This window comes from Neovison vison, chromosome 1 (assembly GCF_020171115.1).
Source record: "Neovison vison isolate M4711 chromosome 1, ASM_NN_V1, whole genome shotgun sequence".
Taxonomy (NCBI): domain Eukaryota; kingdom Metazoa; phylum Chordata; class Mammalia; order Carnivora; family Mustelidae; genus Neogale; species Neogale vison.
The window spans coordinates 161,905,110-161,928,594 of NC_058091.1; the positions used below are offsets into that span (position 1 = coordinate 161,905,110).

The following is a 23,485-nucleotide window of genomic DNA, read 5'->3' on the forward strand; positions in this document are numbered from 1 at the left end:
CAGGCCAGGACTCCCTTCGGCCATTCATTCCGCTCTCTGCACTCCCATTTCCTCAGCCTGGCTGCAGCCTCCCAGGGAGAGCACCTGTTCTATTATGTTAGAATGTTCCATTCTACTGGGAAAGACAAGGAAATAAAAGTGGGCAGCTGGGGTGCAGGAGGGGAATGGATAAATTTCCTAAGATGGGAGTGTAGATAAAGGTGAGGAGAGTGAGTGGGGCTTAAAGATACAAGAGAACCAAGACACAAAGTAGTCCAATGTGGGGCATCTGGGCACTAAGTATTCGTGAGCGTAAAGTATACAGAAGGCACTAAATAGGATAAGTAAGTATGCAGTAGGCATGAAGCAATCACCCTGGAAACACTCAGTTTCCATTAGGTCTTAGTCAGCCACCTCTAGGACTCTCCACAGGTGAGCCTGTCCAGGTTGGCAGGGACACCACACCTGTGTGCATGGGCCCAGCATCCGGTGGTGGCCCCAGCATCAACGGGAAGGCTGAGGCATTGGGGAGCGATGGGACATGGGACAGGCGTGCCTGGGGTCGGAAGGGACATGGTCAGGTGTACCTGGGGTTGGGAGGGACACGGGACAGGTGTGCCTGGGGTCAGGAGGGACACAGGGACATGGGACAGGCATGCCTGGGGTTGGGAGGGACACAGGGACACGGGACAGGCGTGCCTGGGGTTGGGAGGGTCAGCCTTCCTCCCCACTGACACCATCTCTTGCTCTTGGTTCTGCTGGGAGTTTTCAATGGATTTAATAATCCACCTGTTTGAGTGCTCTGATGGGCCTGCAAGGCCTTCCGTGCCAATACCTGCAGTGAACTGGAAAGCACATTAGCCTCCAGCTACCCCCAGGCAGGTGAGCCCGACTACCCCTCACCATGGACTCTCACAGCTCCGCCATGGCAGGACAAAGCCTGGGTGCCCTGATTCCCAAGGACACCTGTGCACGTGGAGAGGCGCGGCGTGACGAGCGCCCCTACAGGTGTGCAATTCACAAGGTGCACATCTGCGTGGGATGCCCCGCCATCTGCGCAAGCCTGGTGCTGTCCAGCTGGAAGAGCCCTAGCTACCTGGTTCCAAAGCCCTTGAAGGTACCGCTGCCCCAAAACGGTCCGGGGGCTGCACCCAGGCCGGGTTTCCTTGGGATGAAGTCACCAAGAAAAGAAAACGAGGGACTCAAGAAAGAGGGCCATCCTCCCGCAGGCTCCGAGATGCGAGGGAGCGATGGCGAAGGGCGTGGCCTCAACCAAGGCAGTCGCGGACAGAGTGCATGGCTGTTTTTGCTGAAATGGAAAAAGGGACGAGGGCTTGCTGAGCCGGGTCGCCATCTCTGGGCCGCTCCCGGACGATGCGGCGCATGCGCTGGGCGTCCCCGGGCTGCTCGGGGTCGCGCGGGATAGGGGGGCCGCACTGGCTGGCCGGCCTAGTGCCTCCGCCCGGCGGCGCATCGCGGCGATGCTCGGTCTTAGGGTTCTAGGTCCGGGAAGGCAGCGCGCGATGTGGAGGTTTGGCAAATCCCTGAGAGCGGCGGAGCTCTGGGGACACGCGCTGGGGGTGCCAGGTGGCAGGGAAGCAGGAGTGACGGGATACTGGAGGGTGGGGGGGGGGGGATACGAGGGCGCAAAGGATGCAGGGATACCAGGATGCGGGGGTGCAGAGATTGAGGCATGCGGGGGTGCGGGGGCTCAGGGATAAGTTGGCGCACGAGAACGCGGGGCGCAGAGAGGCCGGGATGCGAGGACGCAGGGGCCCGGGGACGCGGGGGCGCAGAGAGGCCGGCATGCGGGAACGCGGGGGCGCAGGGGAAGGTCGCCGGCGGCTGGTGGCGCGCGCGCCGAGGCTGACTGAGGGCTCGGAGGCTCCGGCTCCCGCGGGCTGTGCTCGAGACTCTCGCGGTGAAGCCCTGAAGCCTTTGCAGCCTGACGGCTTTGGAGGCGAATTCATGCCCCGGTGGCCTTGGGATGCTGACCGCCACCGTGAGCCCGGCGGCCGCCCCGCCTGGCCGCTGCTCCCCTGGGCTCGCAGTGGCGGATGCTGACCGGCGTCTGTACACTGGACGTCACTGATTTCTCTTAAGCGCCCCGTGCGCCCGCCGTTCCTGAAAGGGATCGTTCTGTCTGTCCGGTGACGGCTCCTCAAGCCTCTGCTCCAGTGCGCGCAGGGATGGAGCACGGCCAGCACTGTGAGCTCCCAGCCGGCCAGCTGCGTCTCTCCCCTCCTCCCCCCTGCTCGGAGTGCACCGTTTCTCTGTGCACGCTTTGTTTCCCTCTTTGCTGCCGACAGGCATACGCACATATCCACATCGGAGCGTTCAGATAAACACGGGCTTGAGAACCCAATATCCACGTATGTCAGCACTTTCCTGTTTACCGAAATCGGTTAGAATCCAACACTATCTCATTTACATCCTTCTGCGGTCTTATGGCTGTAATCTTCGTGTAGGCTGAACATTCTAGCTAACCGTGGACATGGACTTGCCACTGGCGTGGGATCCGGGGGTGGGGTGGTCCTGTGGGACTGAGCCCCGCGCTGTGGGATCTGACTCTGCCTCCAGGTAGACAGGGGCACAACTGAGGTAAATTAGTGGAACGTTCAATATCTTCGGAGGCCGGGAGAATTAGTGATGATGACCAACATCATTTAGGTGGTGTTTCTTGCTGCTGCTGCTGTTGTTGTTTCTTTGTTTGTTTGTTTGTCTGTTTACCCAAAACATGAATTTAGCTATTTTGTTTTACGTTTTTGCACTCAGGGTGTGCAGAAACCACAGTCCAAGGGGTTTTGGTCTTGATGAAAATTAATATTGCAGACGCAGTGAAGAGCAGGGTAAGCCCCTCCCAGTGGCCGCGGGGTGGGGGGAAGTAGTCACTGATGTTCTCCTATGCCTGTTTCTCTTGGCTACTGTTCTCTCCTCGTGGTGACATCCGTGTCCCTCCTGCAAAGACAGATTGATCTTCCAGAGTCCTGGGATCGCTGGGGGGTCCTCGACAGTTTCCCACAACCAACACTGGGTAAAACTGGTTCTTGGGAGGCACTAGCAAAGATGAGTGCATTCCTTTCTTCCACGTGACTCTCACCAGGCCTTTCCCTTTGGCAGAGCCAGCTGGGATATCTGTATATTTTTTCCATCAGAGTTACTCCATGTAGCACTGCGAGTTTGAGAGGTCACCCGTGTGCTGTGCCCTCGTCTCTTCCTAGCTGCGTCTCTCTCCTGCATCTTTGCTTAGTTTCTGTTCCTGATCTGAGGTGGGCTTGCCCTGCACTAACCCTCCCTGTGCTGCTTGGAGTTCAGCAAATGTCTCCCCATCTCAAGCCACACACTTCACCCCAGGGGCCAGCTCCCCTGCTCCACTGACCTTGGGTGTAGCCTCTACCTTGAGTGGGAACTGGGAGGAAATCAAGGATCTTGGCAGGAGGAGCTTCTCCTGGATCTTTCTGGCCCTAAATGCAACTATATGTCTCTTGATGGAAGAAAGGCAGAGGGAGGTGGACACATGGTGGGGGAAAGGTGAACATGGATCCAGAGACTGGAGTAGCCACAGGCCAAGGGACATCTGGAGCCCCCAGGAGCTGGAAGAAGCAGGAGGGATTTGCCCCTAGAGCCTCTGGAGAAAGCATGGCCCCATGAATCTCTGATCTAGGAATTCTGGCCTCCAGTTCAGGCATGGAGTGGGGGGAGTGGCGGGTTGCTTACACCCTGTTGTAAGCCCCCCAATTTGTGGTATTTGTTAGGGCAGCTCCAGGAAGCTAACACACCAGGAAAGACTTTGGCCTATTACAACCAGGGATGAAAGACAAATGAAAGTGGTAATTCCAGGTTTTCTCAGCAGGGATTCTCCAAGAAGCTGAAGCAATAGGATAACAGAAAGAGATGTGTTTTAAGGAATGGGCTCCCGTGATTGTGGGTGAGTCTGACATCCACAGGCAGGCTGAAGACAGAAATGGAGCCTGTGCTCTAAGGTTTTACCAAATCTTTTTCACCTTGGCAAATTTTTTTTTTAAGATTTTATTTATTTATTTGACAGAGATCACAAGTAGGCAGAGAGACAGGCGGAGAGAGAGGAAGGGAAGCAGGCTCCTGGCCAAGCAGAGAGTCTGATGCAGGGCTTGATCCCAGGACCATGGGATCATGACCTGAGCCGAAGGCAGTGGCTTTAACCCACTAAGCCACCCAGGCATCCCTCACCTTAGTAAATGTTAACGTATAGCTTCCCTGGTATCCCAGGACCTGGGCAGAAGCTTAAAATTTTCCTTTATTAGTGCTTATAAGCTCTCTATAGTCTACTGTTGAGAAGGTTTGTAACTGACAAAACACCTGGAAGACAGGATCTGCCATTTGTTGAGAAGCGTCATTAATTATGACCCTGAAATATTAAACAAATGTGTTTTAGTCAACTGCAGTGCCCTAGGAACTCAGGAAAATATGTGTGCATGAATTGAGACAATATTTCAGATTTTATTTTTCCAAATAAGCTGAGGCAGTGGAAGGTAAAAATATAAAAGAGCAAAAATTGGTCTTTGGCTGATAATTGCGGAAATCTAGTCTATTTTACTATTTTGTCCACTTTTGCATGCATTTGAAATTTCCCAGGTTTTAAAGGAAACCCAGTTATTTAACAAATTACAGTGGACCCTTGAACAACACGGGTTTGAACAGTGCAGGTCCGTTTAGACACAGATTTTTTTTTATAAATATATTACAATACTGTGAATGTATTTTCTCTTCCTTATGATTTTCTCTTTTTATAATTTTTTAAAGATTTTATTTATTTGACAGACAGAGATCACAAGTAGGCAGGGTTGGGGGTGGGGGAAGCAGTCTCCCTGCCCAGCAGAGAGCCCGATGTAGGGCTCAATCCCAGGACCCTGAGATCATGACCCAGGCCGGAGGCAGAGGCTTAATCCACTGAGCCACCCAGGTGCCCCTCTTCCTTATGATTTTCTTAATGACATTTTCTTTTCTCTAGTTTGCTATAAGAATCCTGCATATAATACATATAACATACAAAATATATGTTCACCAACCATTGATGTTATCAGTAAAGACTTCCCATCAACAATGGGCTATTAACAGTAATGTCTTAGGGGAATCCGAAGTCACACATGGATTTTCAAGGGCTCATGGGATCAGCACCCTAACCCTTGCATTGTTCCAGGGTCAACTGTGTTTTTGTTCTTCTGGAGTCTGAGCCACAAAGACTTTGAGGTCGTCTTGTTTAGCATGACCCTGGTCGTATGGTCCTCACCAAAGACACGGCCATTTATGTGTGTAGAATAGATCCCAGGAGGCTGACACTTATGATTCCTCTCATTTCTTTCTACTGAGAGCAGACGAATTCTTCTGTGAACACATTTTGGATTTTTGTTGTTGTCTATTTGACACAGAGAGAGCACAAGTAGGCAGAGCAGTAGATAGAGGGAGAGGAAGAAGCAGCAGGCTCCCCTCTGAGCAGAGATCCCAATGCAGGGCTCAATCCCAGGACCGTGGGATCATGACCTGAGCCTGAGCCGAAGGCAGATGCTTCACCGACTGAATGACCCAGGCGTCCCTGTGAACAAATACATTTTGTATCCATGCAACCATAACATCTGCTCACTCCAACTTCCCATGCATCCCCCATGATTGTATATTCAATCATTCAGGCAAGCAAATATTCCTGCCCTGGAGAGCCTCAGACATAAGACCTCTTCTGTGTTAGGACTGTCCGACACACCCCGGTGTTACCAGGTCACTTTTCTATTTTTTTTTTTAAAGATTTTATTTATTTATTTGATGGAGATCACAAATAGGCAAAGAAGCAGGCAGAGAGAGAGGAGGAAGCAGGTTCCCCGCTGAGCAGACAGTTCGATGCAGGGCTCAATCCCAGGACCCTGGGATCATGACCTGAGGCGAAGGCAGAGGCTTTAACCCACTGAGCCACCCAGGCACCCCACCGGGTCACTTTTCTAACACAAAACCAACACATATCCCAGCTTTGTTATATCCCATTTGGTTGAGCCATCTGTGGCTGTCTACATGAGCATGTGAACCTCGCTTACATGCCCAGGTCCACAAACGGAGGAAGGAGCCTCGTGTTTACTACAGAACCTCACTGGTTTGAATAATGGATAACTCCACATGTCCTAAGGGAAAATCTGAGTAGAGACATCTCTGGTAACCAGACCCCAACCCCTTCCTCTGCTCCTGCCAGACCTGCAGCTGTCATGAAGGCTGCAGATCTGCGGAGAAGGACATTATCCTATATTTCCCAAGCTGATCACAGGCAGCTTACCAGGAGGGAGCTCTGTCCTCTGGGGTAAGAAAGACGCAGCACAGGACACACTGGAAGTCCAAGGGAGGGTGGGACCCTCCCGGGCTACAGGGCACCCCGGGCTAGCCAGAGAAGAAATGAGGGCGGTGGCTGGGGGAAAGACAGCCCACGCTGGGCCAGCTAGCAGTCAGAGGGGCTGCCTGTAGCCTCCCTGAGCCTCGGGCGGCGGGTGGAGAAGGGGGGTTAACCGGAGCCCTGGGTCAGGAGAGCAACCCCGAGGATCCCTTGATTTGAGCTCCTGAGCCTCAATGGGCCCCAGCTGAGCAAGGACCTCTGGCCTGCAGAACTGCGAAAGGAACTGGCTTTGCTTCCAGCTGCCGTCTTTCAGGTGGTTTGTTAGGGCAGCCATAGAAAACCAGTATGAAGTGTGTTGTTTTTTATTAACATATAATATATTATTAGCCCCAGGGGTACAGGTCTGTGAATCGCCAGGTTTACAGCACTCACCATAGCACATACCTTCCCCAGTGTCCATAACCCCACCCGCCTCTTCCTACCCCCTCCCCACCCCAAACCCTCGGTTTGTTTTGTGAGATTAAGAATCTCCTGTGTAGGTTTGTCTCCCTCCTGGACCCATCTTGTTACATTTATTCTTTTCCTACCCCCCCCCCCCCGTTGCATCTCCACTTCCTCATATCAGGGAGATCCTATGATAGTTGTCTTTTTCCGACTGACTTATGAATGGGTAGGAATGGGTAGTGAAGTGTGTTTTAAACATAGCGGCAGGAGTTGGGTTAGTAGAGGGGGTCTCGGAATGTACTGTAGAAAGTGGTGAGCCTGGAGATCCGGGTATTTCTGACCCTCTGATACAGCCACCGTGAAGTCCCCTGGGTGCAGGAGCTCCCCCACAGAGGCGATGGCGCAGTGTGAGAAAGCTGAAACAGCGGCCACGGTCCTATTTATATGGCCCGCATGCAAATGAGGGTTTGGGAGCAGACAAGTGGGATTGGACCAAAGAGCGTATCCAAAACGGCGGAGGCATCTCGGCTCTCTGATTGGATACATTAGCTGGGGCACCCAGCCAATCAGAGCACAGAAGCCCTCCCAAGAGCGCTCCTGTGGGTTGGGGCCCACCGAAAGCAGCTGTAGTCGGAAAGCAGTTGTGGTCCCGGGGGCGCAGGTGCCGCTGGAGCAGGGAAGTCACATTTATAGAGAGGACTCTCGGGGTCGTAGTAATGCGTGGCTCCTCACAGTGAGGAAGCTCTAGCGCGACTATAATGGAGATAGCATCACCCTCTAAAGGGCAAGGAAATGTACTAGAGTCTTTATTCTGCAATATCACAGATTGTAGAGAAAGAGGTTTTGGGGGTGTTTGGGGGGTTTATTTGCTAGTTTTCCTACCGTATCTGGGGGTCTTTAACACCTGCAAATCCTAGAGCAGTGTTTCCAGTGCGGTACTTAGCCAGCATCAAGTCACCTGGGAGCTTGTCAGGAAGGCCAAGTCCAGTCACCCCAGGCCCAGTGAGTCACGAAGGGATGCCGTCCAGCCATGCATTCCGCGAGGCTCGTCGGTGTGCAGATGCATGGTACCGTTGGAGAGCCACTGCCCTGGAGAAGCAGCACACCTGAACGGGCTCCCCTGGAAATTCAGTCACGTACTAATTTCTCTTTCCTTTTCTCCCATTGAGTCAGTACAAAATCGAATGGGGAAAACGTCACTCATGATGGTCAATAAAATAAACAAGGATGATCTTGGGAGAAGTAGGCTTATTTTCATGAAAATATAAAGCTCGCTGGGAAATTGATAGAAAAGGTTTAAAGGGTGCCTTTGGCTCAGGTCATGATCTCAGTGTCCTGGGATGGAGTCCCACCTCCCACTCTCTCTCAGTGGGGAGTCGGCCTCTCCCTCTGTGCTCCTGCATGCTTTCTCTTTCTCAAGTAAATAAATAAAACATGTTAAAAACAAAGAAAGGAATGTAATGCCCCACAGTTTGGGAAACTAGAAGTCCAAAATCAAAGTGTTGTATTGGACGTCAGTTCTCCAACCTATGTACCTGGGGAGGGGTCCTATGCAGCCTGTCATGGGAGGAGCAGCATCTGTGAGCAAAACAAATTTGTTTTCTGAGTCAGCATTCTATGTTGCTGTGTTTCCTGCTGGAAACTGGATGAATGCTGGAGGGGTCCCTGGAGACAGCCGCTGGACAGGACCCTGGCTCTGATGCTCCGAAAACTCTCTTGGAGCTGGTACTGGGTGACAGGCTTGGTGCCTCTGGACACAGTGCACCTGGCTAGCTCATCTGCCCCTCGAGGGATGAAAAGGCGGAATGGCTGTTGTCATTCACTTGCCCGATGGGTGCCTGTGCTCAAGGAGGTGCCATCCACAAAAGCATTCATCTCTCTACAGCACTCAAAAATTCTTGACTGCCTGTAACCTGTACAATCCAACCCAGCTTCCCTGACTTCTAACCCTAACCCTGACTTCACCAACTGGCCCTGGCACCGCGGTCAAGCTCAGCCCCACCCCAACCTACTGAGAAAGCAGTAAGCACTTCATCTAGCCTGCTCTAGTGCTGCAGCCCCCATGTCTAAGACGTTTCTGTTTTGTTTATTTTCACTTTTCTCTGAAAAGCTGTGTATTAGTTTCAGTGCTCCCTACAAATAGAATTAATAAGATACATAGATGTATCCTTTTAATTAATCCTCTTATTTTAAGATCTATGTATTACACACACGTAATTATATATATAATTCACTCTGGATGCTCTAGAGCATCAGCCAGACAGAAGGAGCTTCTGGGGCCTAGAGCTACCATTGCCCCAGGCTCAGCCCAACCCCATACCCAGAACACCACAAGTCCTCCCAATGAACCCTGACTCTCTCAAGTTCTTATCACTCAGTGTGAGCATCACATCTGGCCATCAACCAGAAACTACCAGACATGGCCAACAGTAAGGATTCCTGCATGAAGAGACACACAGCCATCAGGACTACATGCAGGTCGATGCAGGTGCTGGAATTTTCAGACTGGGGATTTAGAACAACTGCAGTAAAACGCTGAGGACTCGAGTGAATGAAGTGGACAGATGGGCTGACACAGAAAGGAAGGCTGCCTCTGACGGGCTCAGCCAGCCGGCTTTGGATGAGGGGAGAATCAGGGAGCCTGAAGACAGGCCAGTAGAAGCCTCCCAAATGGAAATGAAGAAAGAAGATGGAATAATATTTTATGTAAAAAACCCAGAATATGTAAGGACTGTGTGACAATCACCAAAGGAGTAATATATGTAATTGGATGTGTCTGGGTGGCTCAGTCATTAAGAGTCTGCCTTCCGCTCAGGTCATGATCCCAGGGTTCTGGGATCGAGCCCTGTATCGGGGAGCCTGCTTCTCCCTCTGCTGACCACTCTCCCTGCTTGTGCTCACTCTGTCAAATAAAAGAAAAAAAATCTGACAAAATAAGTAAAGAAATAAATATATAAAAGTCAAAGTGGCAGGACACCTGGCTGGCTCAGTTGGTGAAGTGTCCTCTTGGTTTCGACCGGGTTGTGATCCCAGGGTTGTGCGATTGAGCCCCACATGGGGCGGGGAGGGGGGGGCTCAGTGTGTGGTCTGTTTGAGATTCTCCCTCTCCCTCTGCTCCTCCCTGCACTCACACGTTCTCTAAATAAATAAATACACAAAGAAAATATTTGTAAGAATAAAAAATTAAATACATACATAAAAAGCAAAGTCGACTTAGATGGGTCATAAATGTATATTTCAAGCCCTAGGCCAATTACATAAAAAGAGGTTTAAGTAAAAGTCTAACCGATGTGCTAAGCAGAGGACCGCAGATGGGATCCTCGCCATACAGAGATCTCTAAATGTCCTTCCTGCCCACAGCCACTTCCAAATGGCAGTAGTCACAAGCCCTTCCCTAGCGGACCTTTGCACTCACTGCAGTAATAAACATATGTATTTATACACATGCAACTAAATATATAATATGCATAACTATATGACAAATTAATTTTGTATATATTTTGACAATGTATTTCGGTATCTCTGACTTCCTTCGCAGTTTTAAAAAAAATGTCATGCATTTAAAAACATTCTAAGGCATTTCATTGTATGCATTTTTAAATGTTTTAAAATATTATGAGCTTTGCCAAATGACCAGAGAGATTCATGAGATCAAAAAAGAACAAGAATGATTTTAGCCATTCTGACTGGTGTGAGGTGATATCTCATTGTGGTTTTGATTTGTATTTACCTGATGCCGAGTGATATGGAGCACTTTTTCATGTGTCTGTTGGCCATCTGGATGTCCACAATAGCCAAACTATGGAAAGAACCTAGATGTCCATCAACAGATGAATGGATCAAGAAGATGTGGTATATATATACAATGGAATACTATGCAGCCATCAAAAGAAACGAAATCTTGCCATTTGCAACAACATGGATGGAACTAGAGCGTATCATGCTTAGCGAAATAAGTCAAGCGGAGAAAGACAACTATCATATGATCTCCCTGATATGAGGAAGTGGTGATGCAACATGGGGGCTTAAGTGGGTAGGAGAAGAATCCATGAAACAAGATGGGATAGGGAGGGAGACAAACCATAAGTGACTCTTAATCTCACGAAACAAACTGTGGGTTGCTGGGGGGAGGGGGGTTGGGAGAAGGAGGGTAGGGTTATGGACATTGGGGAGAGTATGTGCTTTTGGGTAAATTGGAAGGGGAGGTGAACCATGAGAGACTATGGACTCTGAAAAACAATCTGAGGGGTTTGAAGTGGTGGGGGGGTGGGAGGTTGGGGTACCAGGTGGTGGGTATTATAGAGGGCACGGCTTGCATGGAGCACTGGGTGTGGTGAAAAAATAATGAATAATGTTTTTCTGAAAATAAATAAATTGGGAAAAAAAAAAAACAAGAATGAAATTCTTGCCACCTATTCACCAAAACAGAAAACACCACCTTCTAAAAAGGAAAAAGTTACCAAGGACCTACAACGCCACACTTCACATAATGCTGTATTTCCCGAGTTGCACAGGCAAACACCATAAATGGTGAGAGCAAGGAAAGAACCATCTAGATGAGGGAGGGCTTCCCTCTAACGCAGGATGGATCCGTGACAGACTTTGCAGTTTGTGGAGGGAGGATAGAGATAAGCTCAGTTTCTAAGGAAGCTCTGCAGGATGAGAATGAGGTCAACAGGCCCCCAGAGGTCTGGTCATTGTCAAGAAGAGGTTGTTTCTAGTCTGAAATCAAACGTCAACATTAAGGCACGCGCGAGTTCCTTGAGAGAAGTATGCAATGCTCAGCACACCTCCAGGATTTACCACCGGGCTGCAAGCTATAAGGGGATTTCCTTGTAGTGGCCTTTCTCTGGCCTTTGTTCTCCTCATCACGGTGATTGGAACCAAATGTATGCACAGAGCACACACAGCCTGACCCATACAATGCATGTGTCCTAGACAAGCCAAAACTTCAGGGGGAATGTTTGGGTCCAAGGCTGTCTCTGGAGAGATGACCTTGGGGAGAGTTGTGTTCTTGGGGGGCGATTTTCCCCTCGGCCTTGGCATCTCTGAGGGAGTAGGAACCACAGAGAGCTCAGTTCCTGAGGTCATGAAAAGTGTCAACTGAACTAATTACACAGAGGTTTTACTGTGATAAAGAAACTTTCAGCTTCTTAAGAGTGTGGGTCTTGCTTCTGGCTCCCAGGGGAGCTATATGTCGGCCAAGGTCAAAATGACTCCAAGCATGAGCTCTCTTTCTGTGTGCCTGCATCGTTAAAAACACATATAACAAAAAAGAAGCATTCCAAACACAGAGAAAAACAGAAAAGCTCCCTAGTTACCATAAGATTTAAATCGTACAGCCTTGCACAATACTAAGAAGATAGAGTCTGATTTTCTGGAATGTTCTCCAAGATGACTTGGAACTCTAGGTAGAAATCACATAGAAACCTCCACCCAGTGTCCCTTCCCTGGAGCCCTGTGTATCGGGCAGCTATCCCAACTTGGGAGGCAACAAAACTTTCCCCTTTCTTTCTTTTTCTAATTAAAAAAAAGAAAAAAGAAAAAAGGCTGATGCACCTGGGAGCCTCTGTTAGTTAAGCATCCAACTCTTGGTTTCAGTCCAGGTCATAATCTCAGGGTCATGAGGTTGAGCCACACATTGGGCTGTGTGCTCAGTGTGGTGTCTGCTTGGGATTTGGTCTCTTCCTCTGCCCCCTCACATTTTCTAAAATAAAATCTTTAAAAATTAAAAAAAGGGGGGGGTTGCTCAATTGGCATCCCCACATACACAAAGTACAGATCACGGTTTCAAATTGGGGTTGGGGCGGGTACACAATAGGAAGCCCCCAATTCCTTGTTTTCTGTGTTGGTTCACTCAGACACATGAAACCAGGTGACATCCTACCTTATGTCCAGGGAGTGGACTCGAGTCCCCTGAGAATCGAGAAGCAGAAATCTGGTAACAGAACGAAGCTCTTGTGGTCTGAAAAGCAAGCCCCCAGCTGTGAAGCCTTAGCTGAGCCCCACGGGACTGCTTCGGGGGGCTCCGGGGCCAGAAATCCCTGATCCACCCACCATCGTCACCTGGCGCACTTGGGACACTCAGCAATCTGGGGTCTGCCTGTGCTGAATGAGCGATCACACTGGAAAGATTCACAGGGGAGTCCTAGTCAGCCTGCATCAGACCCACACCCTATACACCAGGCAACCCGGGTCGGTCTCTCCTTTCTTCTCCCCAGCGCCAACCTGACCTGACTCGGGGACAGCAGCAGAGCTTCTGGCGACCATCATGACCAACTAAAAAGGCCGGATGCAGGACGGAGAGACTGTTGTTGGAAAGGACTATTAGAAGGGAGGGGAGAAGACTATTGCAACAGGGCAGGAGCTTTCTTTCCTCTACTCATCTTAGATCTCACTAAGGACTCTTCTCCAACAAGAGAAAAGCATTTATTTCTTTAAGATTTTATTTATTTTAGAGAGGGAGCAAGTGTGGGATCTGGGGAGGACAGAGTTAGATGGAGAATCTCAAGCAGACCCCAGGCTGAGGGTGGAGTCCCACGTGGGGCTCCAACCTGTGACCCCCGAGGCTGTGACCTGAGCCAAAATCAAGAGTCTGAGGCTTAACCAACCAAGCCACCAGGGTGCCCCAAGCATTTGCGTTCTCTTGTGACAGAAGAACCTTCATAGGAAATGAAGACACACAGAAGGGGCCACAACTGCATGCTTTCATGCTAGGTTGGACAAAGAAGGGCAATTGCAGAAAAGCAGTTAATACACCCTGGGATATGGCAGAAGACAAGAGTTCTACCAACAAGGTCTCGGTATGCACAGTCCTTGTGGGTCTCCACGTCCCTTCCGTGAGGATAAAACGCTTCTCTTCTCCACTGTAGACCCCTCCCCTTTTCCGTGGAACTTTTAGCTCTGTTTTCAGGAAGAGAAAGAGAGCTTTGAGCTGTCCCCTTGCATCTGCCATGTTCCAAGTGCCTTCAGCTCAAAATAACCCTCTCGTGGACCTTGGCCTTCTGGGGTGGCACATGTGGTTCAGCCAAGGGCAGTAAACTTGGGGTCTGCAAGCACCTAAAGGGTCAGGCAACAAGGGAGCTTCTCTCACAGGGAAGAGGGAGCAGACGAGGAGAAGCCCTGAGTGCTGCAGGGGGACGGGGGTGGGATGGGGTGGGGGCGTCAGTGCCCAGGAGCAGCCAGAGCTCGGGCAGGATGCCCAGTCGCTCGGCGTAGTCCGGGTAGGGGTCTTGCTATGGGGACCGGCAGCTCGCTGGTCACCCATGAGGGAAGAACGTGGAGGCGGAGGGTCTGTGCCTGGCCTCATCCTGAGCCTTTCACCGCTGGCTGCGAGAACTCAACACTGGCACCACAGACAGGCCGAGCGCAGAATGCTGCCTTCTAGAAGGTTCTTCCCACCCTGGAGCATTGGGGAGCCAGGGGAATGCTGAGGGGGAAAGGAGGGAGCTGTGTGGGGAGACGCACCGCCCCCCACAAGATGACCCAACCCTGACCCGCTGGACCCTGACCCTACAGCCCGGTGACCCAACCCTGACCCTGACCCCCAGCCGGCCAGCGCGGGAACCAGCGCATTCCAATGCCTGTGCGCCCCACCCAACTGACTGGCTGTCACGCCCGCACCTGCGCAGTTAAGGGGCGGGGGGGGGGTGCCGAGTGGCGCGCGCTGCGGGCCAATTAGAGCGCAGCCTGCCATCGCGCCACCCAGCCGCCAGCCAATGGGAAGGCCTCAGCCTCTATAAAAGCGGGCGCTGCTCCGAATATCCCCTGTAAGCAAGCGGCAGTGGAAGTGGCAGTGGCGGCAGTTCCTTCAGCGGCACCGTACCCATGGCCCGCACGAAGCAGACGGCGCGCAAGTCCACAGGCGGCAAGGCACCACGCAAGCAGCTGGCCACGAAAGTGGCCCGGAAGAGCGCGCCGGCAACAGGCGGCGTGAAGAAGCCGCACCGCTACCGGCCTGGCACGGTGGCTCTGCGTGAGATCCGGCGGTACCAGAAGTCCACCGAGCTGCTGATCCGCAAGCTGCCGTTCCAGCGGCTGGTGCGTGAAATCGCGCAGGATTTCAAGACTGACCTGCGCTTCCAGAGCTCGGCCGTCACGGCACTGCAGGAGGCGTGTGAGGCCTATCTGGTGGGGCTCTTCGAGGACACCAACCTGTGCGCCATCCACGCCAAGCGGGTCACCATCATGCCCAAGGACATCCAGCTGGCGCGCCGCATCCGCGGGGAGCGCGCCTAAGGCCCACGCGCAGGCTGCTCCGCCAGAGCACTAGTGCTCACCCCAAAGGCTCTTTTCAGAGCCACCACCTGGCCACAAAGGGTGCTGTGCCAACCCGGGGTGACTCCCGACTACTCCATGTTGTCTCCGCATCCACTTAGTGGGTTGCAGTAACTAGGATTCCCTGCGGAGAACCCACTGAAGCCCCCACCCTTGGGAGGGTCTGTGGCTGCCAACATTATGTGAACCAACCTCCCAACCCTGCAAGGTGAGCGGCAGGATTTCCACTTGGAGGAAACACTACAAGTGTGTGGGTGGGTGGGTGGGTTAATCCTTCGGGCTGTAATGGGGGGGCCCCTAAGACTGGGATACTGGGAAGCCTTTCAGTGGGGGTGGGGGGGCGATCCCTGCAGTGGGGAGTAGGGAAAACCTGCAGTTGGGGTGGTGGGGAGGAACCCTATAACTGCGATGGTGGGGAGAAAGCTAGGGCTTCCAGGAAACCCTGGAACTGGGGTGATGGGGAAGGCCTACAACCGGGGTGGTTGGGAAATCCTACAACTGGGATGGTGGGGGGAACCCCACAACCGGAGTGGTGAGCTGGACATGACCACAGGGTGGGAGAGGGAGTGGGACTGATCACCTCAGCATGGCTGGGAGGTTAAGGACGGAGAACTTTTTGCAGGCATGGTCTCAAAGCATTAAGCTGGTAAGACCTAACTGGTGGGTACGGTGACCTGAAGTCCATGGGTCTGTCCTTGCAAGGTACTCCCAGTGGAGTGAGGGCCTGGATGGACATGTGTCCCGCCATGAGCCGTGTTTCAGGGACAGCCCATGCTCTGGCCTGGAAATCTGTGCTACCCCTCAGCACTCGGCTCCAGTTCAGTCAGTCCATGTCTGGCCGTTGTGCCTTTTCCACACCTCCTGAAGTCCTCAGGAAAGCTTTGCCCAGTGCAGAGAGTGAGATCTCTGTGTCCTTCCCCACTTCCTGCTCAATGGCCTTGGAGCTGAAGGAGGTTGGCTAACTGGCTGCATTTGGGGAAACCGTGCAGATGGCTTATGCCTGGCAGGATGGGCTCGGCGGTGATGAAGAACCTTCCCTTAGCAGACCATGCCAGGGAGGGGCAGATCCAGGTCCTCTGTTCTTTGTGTCCATTGCATGTCCCGTCCAAGGACCCGAGACAGGAGGTAGCAGAAGCAAAGAACTGAGGACCAAGGAAGAAAGTAACCAAAGTCGCTCAGGGTCACGGAAACGGATGGTCATGGAAGCCTTTCCGACAGGTGTCGAAACATGGCTATGTCCCCGCTGGGGCCTCCTGAGAATCCTCTGCTCACAGACACCCTCCAGAGATCTGGGCAGAACCCCTGCCAGTGGGGACACATCAGCCCAGCATCCTCAGAAGGGGGGGACTGAGGGGGCTCAGCCTTGCTCTCTAGAGAACCTTCCAGCACCCTCCCAACTTGGCGGTGCACAGTGAAACCACAGGAACAGCGCTGAAAGGGGGCAGCCCCATAGCCGGAAGTGCTGGGAGTGCCCTCCGGTGTGGTGTAGCCAGGATCCCGCAGCAAACACCGCAGGACAGAAAAGGGAGTGCTGCCATCGGAAGTACAGCGCGGGGTCATGGATGTCCTTTTTTTAAGTCCCAGCTTTCAGGCATCTGTCGTGAGCACCAACCTCGAGGCCCCAGGGAAGATTTGATTAGCTTTGTAAACATGTAAAACCATGACAGCTACGATCTGTCTGCCCGTCCCAAGCATGTGGGCATACTAAACATGCAGTCTGTACCTGTTCGCCCCAAGTCCACGCCTTCAGGCCTCATGTGCATGTGCACGTGGGGACAGCCGAGTGTGGAATGTCTAGGAGAGGACTGAAGGCAGGCAAGCCAGCACCTGATCGCCGGCTGGGGCTCAGAGCAGCTGCTCAGACAGACGCCCATGACAGGTGAACACATACATGGCCGAATGCACGGGCCAAGCCAGGCTCCAGTCCAGGGAGCGGGTGACAGTCAGGAGGGGGCAGGAAGGGGTGCGCCGTGGTTCAGAAGAATCTTGCGGACCAGGGATGCCCCTTCTTAGTCCCCAGCCTTCTGCACACTAGATCCCGATGTGTGCAGTTACTGTTCAACAAAGCAAATCCTCTGTGTTTCTAATTACACTCATGGGCTGGAAGATGCAGTCTGGGGGGAGCAGGGCTACAAGAGGGATCCTCCGTGCCTGAAATGTCATGGGCATTCCAAAAAACGTAGCATGCCGCACCGAAAGGACAGAATGGGCCAAGGGGACTCCAGCAATCCCCGGAGGGGACGAGTCCTGGCTCAGAGCCCCCCAACAGGCTGTCATGGAGGGGAGGGTGCAGCAGGTGCATTCGAGGAGGTCCTTTGGAGGATGTGGGATATAAGGAACTGGGGCTGCACTGTGACTAGGGCTTCCCAACTGGGGAGTCAGGAGTCAGGGGACCCTCCTCCTAGCCTTCTTCCTTCTCAAGGGACAATGTTGGGGAATGACATCAAGAAGACGTGACCACTGGGATGCCTGGGTGGCCCAGTAGGTTAAGCCTCTGCTTTCGGCTCTGGTCATGATCTCAGGGTCCTGGGGTTGAGCCGCGCATCAGGCTGTCTGCTCAGCAGGGAGCCTGCTTCCCTTCCTCTCTGCCTACTTGTGATCTCTCTCGCTCTGTCAAATAAATACATCTATGAAAAAAAAAAAAAAGATGTGACCACCCACTGACCTGAGAGCTGGACCCTGCACTCAAAGGCTTCTCACCCCCACCCTGGGTTCCATGGGTCCCGTCTGCTTTTCCTGCACCCGGGGCTCCTCCAAGGACAGATCCTGGAGATGGTGAGGAGCTGTTGAGAACACCTGCGTGGGGTACGTGACCGAGCCCAGTTACGGCCTCGTTACAAGCTTGCAGGTTGGGCGGACAGGTGTGGGGATCTAGGGCTCTGGTTGCCTCAAGCCTGGTTGTCCGTTCCCTTGGCTTACCACCACGCCATCTGCCAAGCCGTCACTGGGGTCTCTCCCTGCCCTCTGAATCCAGGTGCCAGTTCCAGATTGCACCTGAGTGTTCCCAGGGCTGGAGGTTTCAACCAACAGATGAGGCCTGGTAAATGCCTATCATCTCCAGACATCCCACAGAGCCCGTCCCGCGGTCTTCACAGGAGATGCTGGCTTCTTCCCCTAGTCTGGGGCCCAGGTTTATGTACCTGGCCTGAGTTGCACCATGAGAGCCCCTAGACATCAGAATGTCAGCACCTGGCCCAGAGGATTTTCCAAAAGTCACATCAGACAGTCCAATGAAGGGGACGGATGCTCAGTGTGTCCACCCTCTGAGGTGGGCCAAATGGTGTCTGCCCCAAACCCGACAATAGTACGGTGCTGCACCCCAACTCCCAGGATCTCAGAATGAGACCGTATTTGGAGACAGGGCCTTTGTAGTGGTCGCAGGAGGAAATGAGGCCACGACAGTAATTCCTAATTCCATAGGACCGACGTCCTTGTAAGAAAAGGAGGTTAGGACGCAGACATGCACAGAGAGACGGTCATGTAAGGATGTGGGGAGAAGACAGGTGTGATATGGCGGCTGGTCATAAGAAATAAACATTGGGTCTCAAACCTTTGGAAGTTTCTAGGTGATGAGGCTGATAAAGGTGACGTTCATTATTTACAACAAGCCCTGCCCCCCACCCTGGAGTGTGTGCAGGTAAGGGGAGTTTGGAAAACCCCTGACCATGGCAGAACCCTGCCCTGGGCTCAGCAAGAATGCATGCAAACGTAGGGGGGAGTTCCCCTGGCTCTGTGGGGACAAAGGCCCTGCAGGCTGGACCCTCCCAGATCCCACTGTGTCTTTATCCAGCTGCTGATTCATAGCCTTTCATGTCTTTGTAGGAAGCTGGTCATCAAGCAAGTGACAAGCTTCCCTGAGCTCTGTGAGCCGCTCAGCACATGAAAGGAACCCACCCTGGGGACCTAGGGCCTGTGGTGGGGGCCGGAGCGCACTTGCAGTTAGGGTCTATAGTGCGGTGGTGTATGGGCCTGAACTGTGATCCGGTGGCATCTGATGCTGTGTCCACGTCGACGGGGTCAGAGCTGAGTCACACTTGGGACCCCCAGCTGCTACCACAGACTTGCCTGGGGGGGGAAGTGCCCCTCCCCCACATGCATTTGGGCATCAGAAGTATCAGATGCAAAGCCGAGAACTGAAAGTAAGGGAAATACACAGAAGCATATCACGCATAGCAAGCCCGTCTGCATGCTGGGAGTGGAGCCTCAGGAGGAAAGGGCCACGGCTGGAGCTCGGGCTCCAGGCCCCCAGGAAATGCTCGGGGCTCAGCATCCAGGCCCCTAGGACCAGGAGATCCCTAGGCTCAGTGTCCAGGCCCTAGGACGGGGAGACCCTGGGGCTCAGCATCCAGAACCCCAGGACCGAGAGACCCCCATGTTCAGAGTCCAGACCTCAGGACCCGGCTGTGGTCTTTGTTACCTAGTCTGACCTGACTGATATGCTGTCCTTACACTTCACATCAGCATTAGAATTAGTTCTTTCTCCAACTGGCACTTGGAGGCAAGTTTCTAGATGTGGGGACTGTAGGGGCCTACTTAGCCAGAGCAACTCCATCTCGGTTAAACAGCCATTTTGTTGTTGGTGCAGTAAAACTTAAACTGACCCTGCCCACCCCCCAAGAGGAACTTACTTAATAGCAAGTCTGCGAAACCAGTAAAATATGGTGGACCAGTTCCTGATAACAGAGCCCAGAATGCAAGGATGAGTCAGGCCAGGTGGAGACATCCAATCAGTAAAAAGCACATACTATCTCCCTAAGCACCAGGCTTTTGGATGCCAAACTTGGGCACCAATTCTGACCAGAGTAATAGGCTAGTTCAAACAGCTACTATAGGGTAAATTGTAATTCAATTGGGCACCCGTGTGCGACCTAACATGACTATGCAACTTTCTCTGTGTGTTACAATCTCATTGGCCGCCTGTAAGTGGCCAGGCTCAACCACATGGCCTTTATTTACTCTATAAAAGCTAGTCTGTGAGGCTGGGGGTCGTTGCTCTCTCTGTAAGAGACGGCCCCGACCGGTCAATTTGATTCTCGATACTGGTGCGAAATAAAGCTTTGCTTGACCTTCACTTTGTATCAGTCTCGCTCCTTTGATAATGGACCCCAACAGGGACAAGGGAAACTTTGTTTCCTCAGCTGGAAGAATGAAAGGCAGGAGACTTGGGGGCTGTGGGTCATGGCATTTATTGACACATGAAGCTGGACCGGGAAGCTAGGAACTCATTCCAGGCTTTTCCAGCTGACAGCCTGCCCTCCTTGTGCGATGGATCCCACTGGGAGCTCCCTCCAAGGGTTCTTGGCCCCGTCCCCAGGAAGAAATGCAGGTGGAGACTAGAACTGGGAAAGAGCCCTGACCCACACCCACTGCTCCCCTGGGGGCAAAGGGGCAGACTGGGTGGAGGGGCAGTTCTCTGCTGTGAAGAGGGTCACCCAGGGGCACTGGGGGGGGGGGCTCAGCCGGTTAGGTGTCTGCTTTCAGCTCAAGTCATGAGCCCAGGGTCCTGGAATCGAGCCCTACATGGGGCTCTGCTCAGCCAGAAGCCTGCTTCTCCCTCTCCCACTCCCCCTGCTTTTGTCCCCTCTCTCGCTGTGTCTTTCTCCATCAAATAAAATCTTTGAAAAAAAAAATTGGAGAGGGTCACCTAGAAAAGGATAACAGCAGACCCCAAGTCAGGACAGTCCCTGTGGTCTCAGCTGCTGGACAGGGACATGGGGAGGAGCAGAGGCACTGCCGTAAAGACTGCCACCACCTCCTAAGGTAGGAGAGCCCCAGACAGATGCTGTCTGCCATCCCCACAGAGCCTGTGGCTCAGTCCCAATGGCTTGGATTAGCTGAGCCCTCCTTATGCCGCAGGAGCAACCTTCCAGCAGGTTCTGGCATAACTGGCTGTGAGTGCCAGCAATGCCCATCCCATGGCAGAGGCCAAGAACTGGTCTTCTGCATGAGGTCCCCACCAAGAGGCCGATGGGGATCGGGACGTGCGACCCCACAGTCCACCATGTGGCAGACTGAGGATTTTGAGCTGAAGGCTACTGAGAAACAGCACACATAGGAGGACCTCTGCCCTCCCAGTTGCTCTCTCAAAAAGCAAGGTGGAAATTCCCATGTGTACAGAAAACTTCTGTTTGCAGAATTGCCCCTCTCCTGAGCCGGAGAGAGGACGGTGACTCTTATCACCAGAGATGGGACTGAGATGAGTTTGCGTGAACAACCCTAGTCTATCTGCAGCTCCTCCTGAATGCATCCCAGTCACCGTCCCACAACTTACCCCAGAAACACAAACCCCCTTCCCTCTGTCTAGGTATTTCTCCACAGCTTATCACCCTTTGTGAAAATGGTGCAGAGGCCAATTTGTGTTTTCAGTTCTTTTTGTGAAGTCCCCATACATGTACAATTGAAAACATTAGATAAAATTTATATGCCTTCTCACCTGTTCATCTGGCTGCTGTCTAATTCACAGACCTCGGGTGCGGAACCTAAGAGGGTAGAAGGAAAGATTTGCCCTTCTCCTGCAAGGCTCATGGTGCACATAGAAAATGTGAGAGATGACCCTTGCTATAGCTATCTGCTGTATCTGGGGGGCCGGACTGCATGTTTTGGCCACAAAATCCTGACAGATACAGCAGGTTCTGTGGTAACTGCAGATAAAAACAATGATGTCAGCAAGAAATACAGAAACTGGGGTTTGCAGGAACTGCAAGTGCAGGTGCTGGGGCTATCATCTGCTAGAGAGGGGCTAGCAGGAAAGGAATGGGGTGAACAATAAAATTAAGACCCCCAGTTGGAGGGTGCGTGGAGAAGATGTGGGGGATGAGGCTTGGGATGATGCGTGGGAAGTGAGGGGGCTATTCCTGGTCCCAGAATTCCCATCTTATTTTAAGATAAAGACACTGAAGGTTCAACAGGTGCAAAAGAAAGCCTCCTGAGAGCTTCCCTTGCTGGACCAGAAGCAGCAAGTTCTGGGACATGAGGTTGCGTAGAGCCCTCTGGGAGCGGCTTTCCACCAGAAGGAGATGGGAAAGCCGTCACAGCTGTATAGACAAACAGGGTCACAGGCTTTCTTGCCCCCCTTCTCCTCCACACCCATTTGCCTTTCCTAAAGGGACCTGCTTTTGGACCCATGGAGTCACTTCTCCCCTCCCTCTCCCTTACTGAGTCAGGTGTACACCTTCTGTTCCCAGAAGTCGTCTAACAAGCTGGAGAGTTCCTTGGCAGGCTCCCCAATGCACGCACGACACATGAGGTCTTTTCTGGGTGTAACAGGCAGGATCCCAATACTCCCTCCCCTGCAGAAAGCAGCAGGTGAGTATGAGGCAGCGGGGCCTGGGGTTGGCTCAAGTCACACAAACATTCTCCCCCCAAGACAAAACAGCAGGACAGATCCAGCAAACACCCTAAAAGGGTTAGTACATGGGATCAATTGCTCTCTTGTGTGTTTTCTTGAAATTATTTTAAAGCTTTAAGCGTTCTGTGACTCCGTTTCCTAAATGGAAAGGAACCCTCCCCCGAGAATTCCCTCGCTGGTGGAAAGGACAGCAGAGGGGATAGTGTTCCAGAGGGGAGATTAGAATCAGCATGTGGTCCACCCTGCCTCCCCCCTGCACCGCTCAGGTGCAGACCCTGGCTGAGCTGCCAGAATGTCCTCGAGTGTGTCTACACCCGCGTGCATCTATACCAGCGTGAGTCTACACCACCCAACTGCTTTCCTGCCCTCCTGTGCAGGCCCAGGCTGTTTCCTCATCTGTCCTCTCCCCCAGGGCCCAGGACTTGGGGACAAGCAGCCACCAGCCAGGGCTAGGTCAGGGTTGGGGGCAGCAGCCCGCCAACCACCTCCCACGCTGGCAAGACCCCAAAGGGTCAACCCTGCCACAGCCCCTCCACCCCCTCCTTGCCTACCTAACCCAAGATCTGGTTGCCACCCCCTCCCCTCTCCACGGCAGGACCACTAACGTGTGCACCAGAGAGGTGGGGCCGCTGTGGGCCTGGCGGAGGAGCCCCTCACCTCCCTCAACGGGGCCACCTCCCCGCATCAACTCCCCCCTACCAGAGATCCCTTCACCACCCCCAATGGTGAGATCCCCCTTCATACCCTCCAAACCCTTTCACCTGCCCCAACGGGGAGACCCCCTTCATCTCCCCCAGAGACCCCTTCACCTCCCCCAATGGGGCGACCCCCTCATCACCACCCAGAGACCTCCTTCCCCGACCCTGGCCAACTCTGAGCTCGCCCTCGCCTGTCAAGAGGCTTCCGCGCCACCACCATCCCCCACCAGGCTGCTGACAACCCACACCCGTAGTTAGCCTCCCCACCCCCCGCCCCGCCCCGCCCCGCCCCTGCGGTCGCCCCCGCCCCTGCTGACGCCACAAAGCTCCAGGCCCTGGCGGCCCCCTGCGCTCCCCCACCCCTGCCCAGAAAGTCTAAAGCGCTCAGGC

General features: G+C 53.0%; 1 protein-coding gene across 1 annotated transcript; it reads left to right on the forward strand.

Moving 5' to 3' along the window:
• The first annotated feature begins 14,596 nt into the window (after positions 1-14,596).
• Positions 14,597-15,010, forward strand: LOC122915090 (histone H3.1). Its single transcript, XM_044261619.1, has one exon. The coding sequence runs from the start codon at positions 14,600-14,602 to the stop codon at positions 15,008-15,010; it is 411 nt and encodes a 136-aa protein (XP_044117554.1). The 5' UTR covers positions 14,597-14,599.
• Positions 15,011-23,485: the final 8,475 nt, after the last annotated feature.